An 18,676-nucleotide genomic window follows, 5' to 3' on the forward strand; every position below is an offset into this window, starting at 1 on the left:
TAGAAACCTGATGTTTCTATGATTGTAAATATCTCTGTATTATCATTGAGCTGTTGGCTCATTTTTAATAAATTCATTCAATATTATTTTATGGTATCAGAGCACAAGGATTTTTTTTCGAAATAATTTTTCATAGTTTGAAAAATTCAGTAGTTCATTTCGAAACTACTCTCAGGGTCTGTAGATTTCTTGATCAGCTATCCTCTTCGTATCCTAATCTCTTGAGTTCCTTCATTCCTTTCTAAGGTCGAGCCCTCTGTAAGCCAGGTAGCCTTCACTGAGTCTTAGCCTCGGCTTTGCTCACTGTGATAAACGCTTACAGTCGTCAATCTCGATACAGAAAGGGATTCTTATCCTGCATTATCATTTTATGAAGAATTAACTTTGTGGCGGAACCGTGAATTTGCCTTGAAATTAAAATCTGGCATTTAGAATCCGGGGGCAGCAGTCTATTTGTCGGTTGAACAGTTTATTTGTTTGAAGCCTTGTTGTCTCATCGTGGCACTTGAAGCCTAGCCACTGAGCATATTAGTGTTCACTGCGAGGCGTGGCCTGACTTGGTCCCTCGTTTTGACGGCGAATCCTCATTTAACGTCTCAGCTGAGGATTTGTTTCGCCACACGGGAACGTGGCAACACAGTCTACACGCCCGACGCCCACACAGTCTTCGCCACACGGGAATCGCACGCCCGAAACATATCAAGTTACAGTAATGTCAATCTATTGACTGTCTCCACAGTCTTCGTCACACGGGAATCGCACGCCCGAAACATATCAAGTTACAGTAAGCGGAAGCGGTGAGCCTGAATCAGAACCGGAAGCGGTAGCGGAAACCGAAGTTGAAGCGTCTGCGTCACCAGAAGCAAAATCCAAAGCCGAAGCTAAAGTTAAACCGTTTTTTTTTTTTTTTTGGCTCACGTATTTTGGCTCGCGTATTCCACAGATCGAGATCTTCCAGAGATTTAAGCTCCGCTTGCATCACGTGACGGGATTTTCCAGATTATAGTGACGGCATTGAAAATATCTAGCATTTTCACGTAACGGTATTTTCCAGATTCACGTGTTTGCTTAGCGATTTGATTAAAGTTTATTGTGATTTTCTTTGAAGCGGTGGGACCAGAACAGCATATATAATCGTGGACAGCTTCAGTCTACGTATTTTTTTCTCTCTCTTCAAATCAGCTTTAATTTTATGAAGATACAGATCTGAGTTTTTTTTTTTGGTCTGGTGTTTTGATCTGGTGCACTGATACAGATCTGAGTTTTTTTTTTTTGTGCAAGCCTATTTCTTTCACAACAGAATTTGTTAAGGTTTGGTACAGTCATCTTGAAAGAGGAATTTTAAGCAGGCAGCTACATTTTTTTTGTCAGACTTCTGTATTGTCTTTGGGAAAATGGCCACGCTCACCAATCTGATGTTAGAAGGAAATCAATGCTTTAATGGCAGCAACTATAACATTTGGAAACAAAGAATGTTGACCATTTTTGAATACAGGCGTCTTGATCAGCTCATTTTGGGCAAAGAGCCTCGTCCTGGTACAGCTGGTACCGATCAAGATAAATTTGATGATCGAAATCGAGAGGCTGTTATGCTTCTCAAGCTCTCTGTCGCTGATGATCAGTTACCACAGATTCCTTCTGGCAAAACCGCTGTCGAAATCTGGCAACAGTTGAAAGAACTGCACGAGACATCTGACAAAAGCAGAGCATTTTTTCTCAAAAATCAGTTGTTCTCCATCATGATGGATGAACATATGTCTTTACAGGAACATCTCAACAAAATTAAAGACATTCGAGATCAGCTCGAAGCCATTGGTCGGACCATGGAGGAAGAAGATATGGTAGTCATTACTCTGAAAAGTCTACCGAAATCTTATGAACACTTCATAGAAACACTCAACATTACGACCACAAATGTTGATCTGAAGTTTCCAAATTTATGTACCAAACTTCTGCAGCAGGATCGGTGGAAACAGCAATTTGGTAGTGGTGCTTCATCAGTGTCCTCGGAAAATGCATTTGCTGCAAAATACCAGTCCTCTCAGTCTTTTCAGCAGAAAGGCTCTTCTCAGCCTTTTGATCCTGCTAGGAAGAAAAGTGTGCAGTGTAATTACTGTCACAGGTTCGGTCACATGAAGAAAGATTGCCGACAGAGGATTGCTTCTGAACAGAAGAAACAGGGAGGGCCACATCAGACAGCAAATGTTGCAGAACATTCCGAGCAGACAGATTCTGCCTTTTATGCCTTTATGGCTAAAAGGTCTTCAGAACATGTTCCTTCCTCTGCATGGTACATTGATTCTGGTGCATCATGCCACTTCTCTCACAGGCGTGACTAGTTTATTGACTTCTCACCTTTCAGTGATTCCGTGGTATTTGGTGGAGGTGAAAAGTACACTGTAGCTGGCAGGGGTATAGTTCAAATTCAGTCTGGTGGACGCACGCTCATATTTCTGAATGTATACTATGTTCCTGGTATGGAGATTAATCTGCTATCTGTCAGCCAGATTATAAGGAATTCTCCTCAGCTTGATGTTATGTTCAGTGCACACAAGTGCTCCATCATTGACAGGGAGACCAGTCTAACAGTTGATGTTGGCCTAGAGGACCATGGTCTATACAGGCTACTTGACACCGGTGACTCTCCAGAAGTGGCTCTAGCAGCACGTGTCTCTCCCATCAGCACTCTATGGCATCAGTGATATGGGCATCTAAATATGCAGTATCTCTCTCAGCTCTCTCGGGAGGGACTTGTGTCAGGATTACCTGATATTCAGACTCAGCAGTTGGGGGTATGCAGCGCCTGTCAAGCGGGAAAGCAACATCGGTCTTCATTCAAAAGTGGAGAATCTTGGCGCGCATCTAAGGTACTTCAGTTACTTCATGCTGATATTTGTGGTCCTATGAATACAGCTTCTATCACTGCTTGCAAATATTTTTTACTTATTGTAGATGACTTTCTCTGATGCTCTTAGTACCTTTCAGAAGTTTAAAACCTTAGTTGAAAAAGACTCTGGTTGTAATATCATGACCCTTAGGACCGACAATGGGGGGGAATTTTGTTCCTCAGCTTTTGCCCACTTCTATGATATTCATGGCATCAAACGTCAATTAACCACACCTTACACTCCCCAGCAGAACAGTGTTGTCGAGCGTCGCAACCGCACGGTTGTTGAAATGGCTCGTTCCATGTTACAACACAGGAATGTTCCAAACAAATTCTGGGCTGAAGCAGTATTTACCGCTGTTTACCTCCTTAACCGATCACCTACTCAGGCTGTTAAAGGGAAGACTCCTGAAGAAGTTTGGTCTAGTCGTAAGCCTAAGATCAGTCACCTCAAAGTATTTGGCTCAGTTGCATATGTTTGGATTCCACCTGCTAAGCGCTCTAAGTTGGATTCCAAAAGCCAAAAACTCATGATGACAGGTTACAGTGATCATCACAAGGCCTATAGGCTGATAGATATAGCCACTAGTCGTCTTAGCTTCAGTCGAGATGTAGTATTTGATGAAGACAGAGGATTCTTTCAGTCTTCTTCTTCTGAGCAGCGTTCTGAGGATCAGCCTCACAGTGTTCTTCTTCCGGTCGGTCCACCTGATGGGAGGGATGATGTAGCATCAGTATTTGATAATACTCTATCTGAGCTTCCTCCAGAAAATAACCCTCCCCTTGCTGCCCCTATTGCTCTTGAGTCTTCTCCACCTCCTCCTGATATCGGTTCTTCTACTCTTCGGCCTAAATGGTGGGCTAAAACCATTGGTGATCTCCGGGATGATGAGCTCCTTGAAGGTAGAACTTCTAGACATAAGAACAGACAACAGTCTACAGTCAATTTCGCTCTTATGGCTAACTTACACAGTATTTTTGAGCCTCAAACCTATTCAGAGGCTAAGGGTACATCTGAGTGGGAACAGGCTATGGAAGCCGAATTCTAGAGTCTTCAGAAGAATCACACCTGGACACTTTCTGATCTTCCTGCCGAAAAAAAGCCCATAGGCTGCAAATGGGTGTATAAAGTGAAATACAAAGCTGATGGAACCATAGACAAGTATAAAGCTCGTCTTCTGGCTCGAGGGTTCTCACAGAAGGAAGGCATCGACTATGAGGAGACTTTTGCTCCTATAGCCAAGATGAGTACCATAAGGCTTGTCCTTGCTCTAGCAGCTCAGTTCAATTGGAAAGTTCATCAGATGGATGTAAAGAGTGCTTTCCTAAATGGTGATCTCCAAGAAGAAGTCTACACGACGCAGCCTCCCGGATTCAAGGTTGCTGGTCAAGAACAAAAAGTGTGTCGGTTAGCTAAAGCAATCTATGGATTGAAACAAGCTCCTCGGGCTTGGTACATGAAAATTGATCAGGACCTGACAGATCAGGGTTTTCAGCGGAGCCCATCTGATGCAAACCTGTATATCAAGCATACTGGCGATGATATCTTGTTTGTGGTTGTCTATGTGGATGACCTTATCATTACTGGCAGCTCTGCACATTTGATCCATGGGATCAAACAAGATCTATGCAGAACTTTTGAGATGACAGACTTGGGACTTCTTCATTACTGCCTGGGGGTTGAAGTTTGGCAGACTGAAAATCAGATCTTTCTCTCTCAGTCCAAGTATGCCAAAAATCTTGTGGAAAGGTTCAGAATGCAGGACTGCAAACCAGCCACGACTCCTATGGAACCAGGGCTCAAACTTTCAGCACAGTCACCCTCTCCTCTTGTGGATGAAACTTTATTCAGGCAATTAGTGGGCAGTCTCATCTATCTTACTGCTACCAGACCTGACATCAGTTTTGCAGTAAGCTACATTTCCCGCTTCATGTCAGCTCCTAAAGCTGATCATTGGATAGTAGCTAAGAGGGTGCTACGATATGTGCGTGGTACTTCTGATTATGGCCTCTTATATACTCGCAGTTCCAATCCTATTCTCAGTGGCTACACTGACTCTGACTGGGCAGGTTCGGTTGATGACCGTAAATCTACAGCTGGGTATGTGTTTAGTCTAGGATCTGGTGCTGTTACTTGGACTAGTAAGAAGCAACAGGCAGTGGCTCTCTCCTCAACAGAAGCTGAGTATCGGGGAGCAGTTAAGGCATCCTGTGAGGCAGTTTGGCTTCGACGTATGCTTGCAGATATGCATGTTTTCCAGACAGGGCCTACTCCTTTGTTTTGTGATAATCAGGGAGTGCTCAAACTTGCCAAGAATCCAGTCTTTCATGAACGAACAAAGCATGTGGAAACTCATTGCCACTACATTCGTCAGCTGGTTGAAGACGGCTCAGTTCAGTTGCAATATGTTCCCAGAACAGAGCAGCGCGCCGACATTTTTACCAAGCCTCTTCGTCCTGATAAATTTGTAAAATTCCGAAGGTCTATTGGTGTTGTAAATAGATTGAGCATTAAGGGAGGGTATTAGAATATTTCTATTTAGTATTTAATGCTCATTCTTTTTAGCTGTTACTATTTTTATTCTTTTAGCAGTTTCTTAAATGAAACTGATTGTTTCCATATTCTACATAGAAACCTGATGTTTCTATGATTGTAAATATCTCTGTATTATCATTGAGCTGTTGGCTCATTTTTAATAAATTCATTCAATATTATTTTAAGTAGGACCCATCTGATACCTCAAACCTTCCACAAATTCGAATTAACAAATCAAATTTCAAAAACAAATTCATAATTTTGTTAGCAAAATACTGCGAAAATGGGCCTCGAAGAAACACTTGTAGCTCCTAAATGGTAGAACCTGTGTAAAAACTGAAGAAGGTTATTGTATATGAGTTTGTCCTTGAGATAAACCTCTCTCATTTTCTTCAAATTCTTCCCCAGACCCTCAAAAAATCCTCTGCAAAACAATGACTAAAACAGGCAATTTGCACAATCCGAAAAATATGCTTTGAAGATGCATTCAAATCTCCTGATCCATGAAACTTGTGCAAAAACTAGAAGAGGTTATTGCTATTTGGCTCGTCCTTGAGAAAAACCTCTTTCAACTTTTTGCAATTTGGCTCCATGTGGTCGGAATAAGCATTTCAAACTGATGACTAAAACAGAGTATTTTGCGCAAAAGTTGCGTAGTGAATCCAAGGAGCCCTCCATGCTCTGTATGGTTGCACACCTCCTCTGGCAAAATAGATCAAATGGGTAGGCTTGAAATGTGTATGTGATGGTGTAGAACTCTTTAAGTAGGCTCTCCAACTCTTACAAACCTCCTAAATGGTTGATACCCACCTGCACAGCAGTTGCGCAACAACCATGACTCCCATTAACTTGAAATTCCTTCCTGCTTTTGGTGAACCCTTGATGACAAAACTTGACAATAACGGATCGTGACCTTTGAGACTATGATAGCAGCAGTGGTCATAGGCTCAACTTATTCAAAAAAATAAAATTAAAGGACATGGAAAATACATTTGACGATGAAAACAACTGACCCTAACAACTTCAAAAATGATTTCTCCTTGTCCAATTTCATTGAACCTTAGGTCAATTTTGGCCCTCTCGAAAAGAGGAATTCAATGCAATAATTATCTCCATCAAATGAGCTGTCCAAAGTGGAATTTGACCTTAGTTGCACTAGTAAACATTGTAGAAGGAAATTAGTAAGAAGTTGTTGAGTAGAATTTCAAAAGTAGAGGCAATAATGAAGTCTAAAATTTTGGGCAAATTAATGTTGCAACTTGCAATGCTATGAAGTACAACAGACTGCCAGCAGAAAACACCATAGCGTTGCAACAGTAATTTGAAGCTTTCCATCACATCCCCAATATTGTTTCTTAGTGCATTGACAAGCATGTTCGCCTCCTTGTGAATTGTTACTACTTCTCTCTATGTTGATGGCATGAATCAAAGCTTAAATATCTATGTTGCACTGGTTTTCAGGACAGGGAAATGGTGGTGACGATGGCAGCACCCACTACAGCTAGAGTGCACCCCAAAAATTTTCAGGAGACAGCAAATTGTGGATGGCAAAATATATGACACACACACAGATATATATATATATATATATATAGAGAGAGAGAGAGAGAATAATAAATATTAAATATAACAAAAAAAGATTGAATTTAGCATAACATTTGTAGTTGCTTGTAAACATAATAGTCTATACTATATAGTAATATGTAAAGCCCTCACACTTACCAGTTCTTAAAAATCTCAGGCGGTTAATAAAATGGCAAAATGACTTTTTATTATTGGCATGTGGACATGAGCAAGAAGCAGTTTAGCCTTAGGAAACTTAACTGTAAATATTTTCAATTTGCAAGTCTATGAAAGGTCTATGAGACAAATGCCCATCTCCATAATACCTTTTCTTCCTCGTATTTCTTGTTTATAATAAATATGTTAACAGGCATTCCCTTCTCAATAGGTTCTGCATATTTTTACAGCTGCAATGAAAACCACTAAAACACACTTTGGGATATACATGCATGCATTCTGTGAAGAGATTAGATTAATACTTCAGATTAAGGTGGTGTTTGAATAGGAATTTGCTCAAACATTTAGTAGCCAATCTGAGTCACGTCACTACTATCTAATTGTTTTCACAATGCTTGAGGTTGGGATGGTGGAAGAACTGGACTTGAATAACTCCTGGACAGCCATGTACAATATCTAAAAGCTAAGATTACCCTAAAAATGTGAAAGAACAAGAACAATAACCACAAGGATCAGACCTTTGAGATGTCGCATTTCTTAGCTTGTTGAGATGGAGGCTTTGCTTGCTATAATGCTGTTGCTGAAAAAACAATAGTTAAACCACCAGAAACCCATATTTTGAGCTGCAACTTGTACAGATTCAGATATAGATTCAGTATGATATGAAAAAATTGGATGGGAAAAATGATCATATTGTCCAATCATTCAATGTCCATTGTCAAATCTGAAGATACATGCCTGGAACATCAATGAATTATGCCCACAACATCCCTGAAATCTGCCCAAAACATCTTGGGTGCGGCCAGCAAATCCCCCAGTCCCCAGAGAAGTCCCTAGGGGTCCCTAAGTACATGGGTGCAGAGTTTTTTTATTTGGGGGGAGGGGGGGTATGAACAGGTCCCCATGCAACATAGCTAAATATTGGTTCAAAGAGAAAAATGGCAGATAAGGCAAAAGCACAAAAAGGTTGACAAGAAGATATGTAAGAGTTACATGGATGAATCTTTACATGCAATTAAATCAAAACAAGCTAGATGAAAAACATATTACAACTTATAGCCTAACATTATTTCTACTGGAAGAACTACTATGATAATACTATACCATTTCTATTATCTCATTAATTAAAAGTAGGCCTATTTCCTAACAGATGACAAGAAAAATCCCAACATCAAAATAATTAATCACTACAAGCAATAACCTTGCAAAGAAGAGTCGAGGATTGATGCAAAGCGAGCAAAAGTTGTTTCTCCACTGTCTGAGATTTCATCTGCTTCTTCTTTTGCCGTCTTCAAAAAAGGATGTAGTGACTGTGTACCAGTTCCAAGCCTGTCCTCAATCTGGGGTGATTTCTTGTCACTGTATGTGCCCTTTTTCTTAATCGAAGAAGTGTGCCTTCCAGGAGATGCTTCAAGACCTCCAGCATCAAAACTCTCCACCTCTTGCTTGATATCTTCGAGAAAAAGAGTAGGACTGGGATATAAAGACGCTTCTTTCTCATCATATAAGACCCTACCTTCCATTCTATGGATCGGAGATTTTTCTCGGGATAAAAAAGAACTTCCATATGATTGACGTTTCCTATAACGACAAGAAAGGATGGTTAATAAAATAAAGGTTAGAAGAAATCTTACGAAGAAAGCCATGCAACAGAAACCAACCAGATGCAAAATTACAGCAATGTCACAATGACTCTTCGTAAAAGCAAACATCATGAAGAGAAAAATCCTAGAAGAGTTTCAACATATTTAAGTCAACAAGACCAGCTTGAGTCTAGTGCAAGTGAATTTGGAACATGACAACCATCTATAACAGTTTTGGCAAAGAAAGACCCAATCCACAGGGAGACTCCTTTAAAATATCATCAGCTCTATTGTCAAAACACTTTGATTGTGTCCAAGTTATAATTTTTGGAGATTAACATATTGCAAGCTAGTTAGTAATTAGTTCAATATATAAAGCTTTTGCATCCTTTTTAAGGCTGCCCCAATCATGGAAGAGCTTAGTAAATAGAATACGCATTGGGGGACGCATGCAAAAAGCCTACAAAATTTAAGAAAATTGCAAAAGAAGTTCAAAACTCTTAGAGTAGGGGTGGGGGTGCTCGCTGCAAGGAATGTTGAGTGTGAAAGTTACAAATTGAGAAAAAAAATAGAGACATAACTAATCAAGAAATAATAGCATGCACATGACTGCAACAAATAAAAGAAAAGGGAATAACAGTTTGAAGTTTGAAACTTTGAACACTACAATGCAGAGATACAAATATGGGTGCAACAGAAACAGATATGAATAAGCTAATTTTTACAACAGCCTAGATATAATACAGCTAGAATATATATATATATGTGTGTGTGTGTGAGACAAAAATACCATTTCATAAATTTGAAAATATATCCAAAAGTAAAGAATTTTTATCAATATTAGCCTTTAGAACATGATATCTAAACACTATATATGTACGTTTCAGATTGATTACAAATTACATATCATCAATGTCTTTATCAAAGCACTGCAGCTCCACATTATTATTGTATTCAAAAATCTTGAGACGAATGATAGCCAGGTTCCATATTTTTAGGCACAATCCATTACTGCATGCACAAATGAATGTTGGATATGATTTCTTGATCAAGTACTCTTAACACAAAAATTCATACAACCAGTTAAGGTAAAGACTCAGCTCATGTGTTCGAATTTCAAGGGTATTCATTTTTGTTCTGTGAAACTATAATTTACTTGGAATAGGGAGGTTTTCTAAAATGGGTACATTTTGAAAAACAAATTTGTAATCTTTTGAATGGCGAAATAGATACAGTACAGATAGATTAGTAAACAAATGTCTAACATAGAGAGGGACAGGTAATAAATGCTGATAATAGACGAGAAATCACCAAAACAAGAAGAATAATAAGATATACGAATATGGTTTAATGCAAACTTTAGGGTTTTAGATTTTTTTGGTAGTTCAGTTTTTTTTGTGATTATGTTTTTTGGTGTGTTTTGGATATGGCTCTGGATATAAGCTAGACATAGGTGATGCATATCCTAGGGTGTACTTTGGCCATACGCAAATATGGGTATCTTTTAGACTCATACCTATATCCTATTGAGTATACAAGGTATCCCGATCCCTGCACAAGTGTATCTGGTATCATAGTAACTGCAATGCCATTGACAGAAACATGAGAGTTGCCATGAACATCATATTCAACTCATGGTTCATGTACACAAATACGTATACATGATCAACAGAGATGGAGGTATGATGCATATATCCTAAAACGAGAATTTATAAAAATATAAAATAATAATCGGGGAGGCTGAAGCAGGAGGGGTTATTTTTCGCCCCAATGAAGAAAGGAGATTCAGTACACTTGGGGATTGGGGATTTCAACAAGCAACCAGGCTGAATTTTTAGCATTGTGGTAGGGGCTGAACTTAGCAATAACAAAGGGAATTCGATATTTAATGGTCTTTGGAGATTCGATGGTAGTAATCCAAAAGGTGTGTAAGCTTAAAGAAGCCTCTGATCCAATTCAAGCTCCTGTCCTTCACCGCAGGCCTTCAGATTTCGAGCCTTTTTCTTCAGCCCCCCACCAGATTGGACACCACGCAGAAGATCACGGACTTCTTTAGGTGCTACCATCAGTGCGGGGCACCAAAAGAACCATTGACCGACCCACAGCCACTGAGACCAAATTGGTGCGGTCCCAGGGGGGCCGACCCACCAAACTGCACCAGCGCTCCAGGATTGGATCCACCCCTAGGAAACGCCCTAGAACCTCCAGGCGACAGCAACGACAGCCCAGTATGCCCACAGGACAGCAGACTTTGACAAGCTTCTCTCAGTTTTCTTCTCTCGACCTCAGATGTTAGGAGTAGGAACTGGACAGGAGACTCCTTTTTTCTCCTTCTCCTTCTTTGCTTCATCGCAGAGCTTTGTTCCGAAGCCGAGAGCTTCTAGCTTCTACATTTACATTTACTTAGATTATAGATGTATTTTTTGCTCTTTAAATAGAAATGTTAAAGGGGACTGTTTGGTCCACCGGCTTGGCATGATGTAATCATTGTAACCGACAATCTCGTTGACCTATTATGGTCATTTGTTGGACATTAATAAAATTATCTTATCTTATCTTATCTACTTATTAAATTCAAACGGACACTCAGAATTAGCATCCCTTCCTTTTTAGTGCAGCAAACATGCTCGCATTCCTCTGTTTTAATTGAGCAGGTCTTATCTTGCAGAGAGAACTTAAGGGCAATGGATCTCGAGGTCCGACATATGCTTGATCATAAATGCTGCATTGAGAGTGCTTTAGAGAACGTCAATTCGGTATAGGCAACTGAGTGGAGTTATAAAAAGGTGATGGATTGGTATGAGATTTCAAGGATCCAGGCCCGGAGCTTATTACAATTTGCAGAAGAAGTTAATTGTGGAGCATATTGTTCAATGGAACACCAATCCAGAGATGGGCACGAGGACCCCTCCTATCGTCTGGCCCAGTTAACAGTCTCAGTAGATTTCATAATGAACTTAATCTCCAATCATGGAGAAATGATACCGACTAAGTCGCGTGTGCATTTCCATCTGCTTTCCCAAAAGCTCAATTTGCTAGAAACTAAGATGTATAGATTGCAGGTAGCTGTGGACAGGGTAAATCTCAAGATGGGTTACTTGGACATCTTGTCAAACTCAGAGGTAAATGGAACAAATTCTGAAGTTTCTGAGGGACTTGCGGTGCACCAGGATCAAATGCCAGAACTGCAAGAGGAGGAAAACGCTGAAGAAAATGAAAGCTTGAACTTAAGGCTCTACCCGATGCAAGGAAGATGGTTACAGGTATGCCCGAATTCAAAATAGAGCATGAAGGTGTATGTCAGGGATGTGCCAAGGGAAAACATACAAGGGAACCATTCCCCTCAAGTGATAGCAAGACCACAGACATTTTGCAATTGGTTCATTCTGATCTATCATTGTGGATGATGTCTCTCGCAAAACTTGGATATATTTCTTGAAGAAGAAGGACGAAATATTCTCATGGTTTTGTGCCTTCAAAGCCTTGGTGGAAAATCAAATAGGGAAGAAGATCAAGATATTGAGGACCGATAATGGAACCGAGTATGAGTCAAATGAATTCAATGACTATTGCACGAAAGCTGGCATTAAGAGGGAGACTACTACCGCATATTGTCTTGAGCAAAATGGTGTTGCTGAAAGGAAGAATTGTTCCATTATAGAAGCCACTTGTGCCATGCTTCATGATCAAGGACTTCCAAAGTTCCTATGGGGAGAAGCTGCCAACATTGTTGTGTACGTTCAAAATTGATGCCCTCATCAAGCATTGGACTCCAAAACTCCCGAAGAAGTTTTCACCGGTAAGAAACCTGATGTTTCTCATTTTAAAATTTTTGGTAGTCCCGTATACTTTCATGCGCTGAAAGAAAAGAGAAGTAAATTGGAGGCATCTGGGAAGAAAGGAACTTTTGTGGGCTACAGTGAAACTTCTAAGGCATATAGAATCTATGTGCCTGGTCAAAGAGAAGTAGAGTTGAGTCATGATGTCACCTTCGATGAGGATGTTGCCCTAAGGAAGATTAGCAACCTTCCTATTCCAAGGAAGGACAAAGAAGCAGATGCAGGAAATCAGGGAGATTTGCAGGATGAGTCGATGCCCGATGTTGAAGAACCGATGGATCCCATTGATCCTCCTCCTCATGAGCCCTCCTCCTCCAAAAGGAGACCCTCATGGCTAAGGGAAACTCTCAAAGATGCTGAGAGACATGTTGCACTGAGGGGGACATTTCATGAAAGCAAGAAGCCTAATAGGTACCAAGGGTACTTAACTACTATGAGCACCATTATTCAGTCTGAACCTTGCTCATTCGAAGAAGTTGTGAAGCAACAAGTATGGAAGGATGCTATGAACGAAGAGTATTAGTAAATGATGAATAATGATGTCTGGGATGTGGTCCCTAGACCCCAGGACAAATCTGTTGTCACCTCTAAATGGCTCTACAAGATCAAGCATGGTGCTGATGGAAGCGCTAAGAAGTTCAAGGCCAGATTTGTTGCTCGAGGCTTCTCTCAAAAGGAGGGTGTAGATTATAATGAGATATTTTCACTCGTTGCTCGCTACACCACCATCCGTTTGATTATAGCCCTTGCTGCCTTGCAAGGATGGAATCTACACCAGATGGATGTCAAGACTACCTTCTTGCATGGTTCACTTAAGGAGGAAGTCTATGTGGAACAACCTCAGGGGTTTGAAGTTCAAGATCGTTAGACACATGTATGCAAGTTGAAGAAAGCCCTTTACGGGTTGAACCAAGCACCTCGGGCTTGGTATGAGAGGATCGATAGCTATCTGATGAAGCTAGGATTTACAAGAAGTGAAGCTGATCCAAACCTTTACTTTAAGGTTGAGAATGATAGACCTCTCATCTTGATACTCTATGTACAATCTCTTTCTGACAGGTGTAGACCCTCTTATTCATCAATGTAAGAGAGAGTTGGCTTTCAAATTTGATATGAAGGACCTAGGACTGATGCATTACTTCCTAGGGTTGGAGGTCTAGCAAAAGCCAGGGGAGATTTTGCTTTCGCAAGGAAAACATGTTGTAAAGCTACTTGTAAGATTTGGGCAAGTTCGTGACTACTCCGATGGAACTTAACTTCAAGAAGTTATGCGGAAGTGTTGTTTGGCCCGATTTGGGAAATCCTTCTGAGTATCGTCAACTCATAGGGGCCTTGATGTTCTTGGTGAACTCCCATCCGGACATATGTTTTGCAGTGAACACATTGAGTCAGTTTATGGTCGAGCCTCATCATATACATTGGATTGTTGCCAAGAATCTCTTGAGATATCTCTGGGGCACAATCACTTATGGACTGAGATACACTGTCGAGAATGTGAGGCTCCATGGTTACTCTGATGTAGACTGGGCTGGCAATGTAGTGGATCACAAAAGCACAATAGGATGTTGCTTCTCTCTAGGTTTTGCTTCAATATAATGGATGAGCAGGAAGCAAAAGTCAGTTGCTTTAATCACCGCTGAGGCTGAATACATTGCTGCTAGTTTGGCCACCTGTGAAGCTATCTGGTTGAAGAAGCTCTTTAGTGAGCTTTTTGGACATGTGTTGGATACCACCGTGATCTTCTGTGACAACCAAAGTGGGATTTGTCTTTCTCAGAATCTCGTATTTCATGATCGCTCCAAGCATATTGATATTAGGTACCACTTTATCTGGGATATGGTACAGCGGGGAGCAATAAGGCTCCATCATATTGGGACCAATGAGCAAATCGCCCATATTCTTACGAAGCCCCTTGGGAAGGCCAAATTCTTAACCTTCCATGAACGACTTGGAGTCGTGGAGAGACCCTCTTATGAAGGTCCTGTATGAGATGGATAGTGAGCTTTGGGAGCTTCGGGGGGCTTGGGGTACTTCTTGGAGCGATGAGCGACCATAGGGTGACTCACCCTCCCCTAGTAGTGCATTGTGTACAAGGTGAATGGTTCACCTTCCCCTGTGATACCCCGTGGTGGCATATGCATAGGCTAAGTGGTTGACCCTCTCCAGTGGCATATGAGCAGGATGAATGGTTCACCTTCTCCTGTCAGCACATCCTACCCATGCAGTCCAGGACTCGTGGGAAGTACCTCTCATCTGGCCAATGAGTAGGGAAATGAGGATAGGGACCATAGTACTACCGATGAATGCATCGCGTACTATCGTACTCCCTATGCTAGGATGTTGATATTGTTCTGGGGTCAATGGAAACTGACTACGAGTCAGTTAAGAGTGGTATGACACACTCTGTTGTTGGACCCTGACTTCGGGTCAGTGGAGAATGGTATGATACATTCTCGTGTTGGAATTTCTAACTCTAACCCATTAGAAATTCTTCCTGTACTATCTGGTTTATTTCACCTACTTGTTTAATTACTTAACAAGTTATTTACCATGTAAATACTGAAAATAAACACAAGTACAGTATCAACATCTACAAATCATCAACTGAAAGAAAACAAGCACACAAGTGACACCGTTATTTTGGACCAATGTCCCCGGAAAAACCCAATGCGGGAAAACCGGTGCAGCTATTTAGAGGGTTATATTATTATGCAGTTTATCTGAGTACAACTGGGTGCCTAAACCGGCTCACCCAACAGAGAAAAATATACGACAGCAATACCCCTTTATACCAGTGTTTTACGAAACGGTCGAACCGAAACGGAAACGGCCGTTTCAATCCGTTTCATTGCAAATTTTTTTGACCCGGCCCATGACCCGGTTCGGCTGGCCGAGTCAGCTATGACTCGGCCGAGTCAGCCAATGACTCGGCCGAGTCATAGCTGACTCGGTCAACCCGGCCGGGTCCGAGTCCGAGTCAACTATAAACGGTATTGTGTTTAGCTGAGGAAATGCCAGTTGAGGTGGGGATCATCCTCTATTCTCAATCCATTTTAGTGCTTGAAAAACATGGAGGTTGTATAGCTTTATTGTCGTTGCTTAAAGCCTTTCCAGAGATATATATAAACTTTAAAGTCTTAGCTTCATTGGATGAAATTAAAGATTTGATACATTTCTCGCAACTCAGAGAGAGCACAAATAGAGGTAATGCTGAGAATGGAGGCCCCATGAACATTCTGTCATAGTAATGAGTTCCTGGAGCCTTAAATTACATAAGGTTGACCCATAATTATGGCTAGTACTGGGAGGTAACATATGCCAGCAAATCCATTGATAGCCTAAATGCTGACTCGCTGAGACAAAAGCAGCTTGTCTGTTAAATACACTCATTCTTTGAACATGCTAAGAGATGCTTCAGATTAACATATGGTACAAGGGAAATAGTGTATACAAGTAAAGAATGGATGCATTTTAAAATTATGAACCATCAAATTCATTTGATTGGATGTTTCTTGATAGTGTACTTTATAAAGTTCATTGAAACAGAATTCCTGCCTTTCATTCAATTTTCATGAACTAGAGACACCATTTAGTTGATGAATATTCCTTCATGGTAGTGTGGTTGATCAGTTGTTTTTGAAAGCTTCCACAAAAGGAGATTGGAATTTGACTTCCTGGTTAGCAGAAGCCCAAGCATTAATGAGACTGAAACTTCTCTTCCTTCCTTACAACTGAAGTTGCTGTACTACTTTCTAGGGTCATCTAACTGGTCAGATAACAGTAAATTTATTGATTTTAGTTATACATAGAGAAATGATGCTTATTTAATGTATTTTTATAAAAATTATAGAAATTAATGTATTTTTTAATGTATTTTTTAGAGAAATTATGTTTTTTTATAAAAAAAATAAATATTTAATGTATTTTTTACAACGACCGAGTCATTGAAATCGAGCCGGCCGAGTCATTACCGAGTCCGAGTCCGAGTCCGAGTCGATCCTCGGCCGAGTCCGAGTCCGAGTCCGAGTTGTAAAACATTGCTTTATACGGAAACAGGTATTCAGAAAACCTATCCCATGAAACCCTCTCCGACACAACTGAAGCTCAGCGCTGGCCCTTCTGGACTCTACGTCAGCCTCCTACTGACCTCCGTCAGCCCTCTGAGGCACTGCGCAGCCTCTAGGACCCTCTGCGTCAGCCTCCAGCAACCTTTGCGTGGATGACGCAGTCACTCTGGCCTCTGCGTTGTCTCTACTGGGCTCTACGTGGCCTGAACTGGCTGCTACTCTCGCTCTCTCTGCTTCTGCGTTGGTCTCTTAGTACTGTCTCTACCTCTCTGCCTTATACTCACTGCCCCTCGTTGCTGATCACAGATTCAACTTTGCTTAGCAACCCCGTCGAGTTGACCAAGGTTGATCGAGTTGTTTTGGAAGTCAATTTCAACCCTGTTGACCAACGTTGACTTTCTGGTTAGGACTTTCTGGTTAGGGCTTTCTGTTTCTGTTGTTTTGACTGATCAGTTTGGGTAAGTGAATATTGTAAATTGTACTCTCTCTCTGCTAAACTTTTGAAGAATTATAAGAAGAATTGATCAAGGGTTTCCCCACATTGGGGTTTTGTTAAAATTGGCAACTAGGGCCAAACTCCACATGGGTCATCTTATTAATGACAGCTGATATTTTTCTTGGATTCCTCTCTCCGAGAGGTGTAGGATTGATCTAAAGATCATCTGATTCTGACATGTACAAATGAAGTTATGAATTTATTTTGATTATGGTCAAATTGTCAAGGTCGGCCAACAAACTTATGTAGGCTCAGAAGCCCAACAGTGATGTCTATTCATCCTCAACATTGCATATAAATAGAAGATGACTTAGCGTCATTTGAACACACTCATCTTCACACTTCTCTTACTCTCTCCTCATTGATTACGTACGGATTTCTGGGCCTCTCTCTCTCCACACGCCCGAAATTTCACGACAGCGAAATTTTAGGAGAGTGAAATTTCAACTGGCCGAAATTTCAAGAGAGCAGAATTCCAGGAGGCCTAAATTTCAAGAGATTGAATTTCTGGACAATTTGACCAAGCGTTGACCAACATGCGTTGACCTCCTTTGACTGCGTTTTTGTGAGGGATATCTCTGTTTGGGCAGGCTGCATTTCTGGGCACAGAAATCAAGGCTAAACGTTGACTGTTGACCAACATTGACTTTTCTGATTAGGGCTCTTTTGCTGCTGTTATAAATTATCATATTTGTAAATTGTACTCTCTCTGCTGAACTATTGAAGGCTAAAAGAAGATTTGATCAAGGGCTTCCCCACATTGGGGTTTGTTCTCTTGTCTTGGCTTGTCTTCTATTGTTTATGTTTATGTTCTATCTGCATTTTACTATCAAGTTGATGTGATTGCTAATCTGAATATTGATACTAGGCTAATAAAGAAATTGAAGTAAAATTGTTGTAAAGCATAAAACATAACATTGTTGCCTAAAATTAACATGGTATCAGAGTTGAGGTGAAGACAAAGCCCAAGCAAGAGTGAAGAGCAATCACCAAAGACAGTTGGACAAGGACAAAAGGTTCAATGGGTTCCTCATCCTACTTCCCGACTGAAGACAAGCTCCATGATAAATCTGACTATCATGGATGGAAGATGTCTCTTGATTTGACTTTGGAAGAGAAATAAGTGATGGACTATGTGTAGGGTAAAATCCCTTAACCTCCTTCAAATGCATCGGCTGCTGCGAAGACCAAGTACAATAGGGCTAAAGTCAAAGCAAAGAAGATTATTAGGGATTCGATTGACAAACATTTGGTGGCCTACATCTCCAAATTGAAGACCTCCAAGGAGATCTACGACAGGTTGGTCGGCATTTTCAAGGTTAGTAATGCTAATCAAATTCTATTTCTCAAGAATAAGTTGAAAGATATTAAGAAGGGCAAGGACGAGGATATTCAATCCTATTTCTTGAGGATTACAGAGATCAAAAATGATCTACTCTCGATTGGAGAAGTCATTCCTGACATGGAACTTACTCTCACCACCCTTGGAGGACTCCCACCTGAGTGGTATGTATTTAGAACCACCGTC

At 40.8% G+C, this 18,676-nt stretch overlaps 1 protein-coding gene across 1 annotated transcript in view; it reads right to left on the reverse strand.

Annotated features, from left to right (window-relative positions):
• The window catches only part of LOC149230005 (nuclear pore complex protein), a 396,423-nt gene that overhangs the window by 367,913 nt on the left and 9,834 nt on the right, over positions 1-18,676 (reverse strand). The window contains exon 2 of the mRNA XM_089381174.1: positions 8,365-8,744. Within this exon, the coding sequence (XP_089237300.1) occupies positions 8,365-8,744 (380 nt within the window). The remainder of the gene's footprint in view (positions 1-8,364; positions 8,745-18,676) is intronic.

Source organism: Pinus tabuliformis, chromosome J (assembly GCF_031772625.1).
Source record: "Pinus tabuliformis cultivar Carrire ecotype Pingquan chromosome J, CPIR1, whole genome shotgun sequence".
NCBI lineage: Eukaryota > Viridiplantae > Streptophyta > Pinopsida > Pinales > Pinaceae > Pinus > Pinus tabuliformis.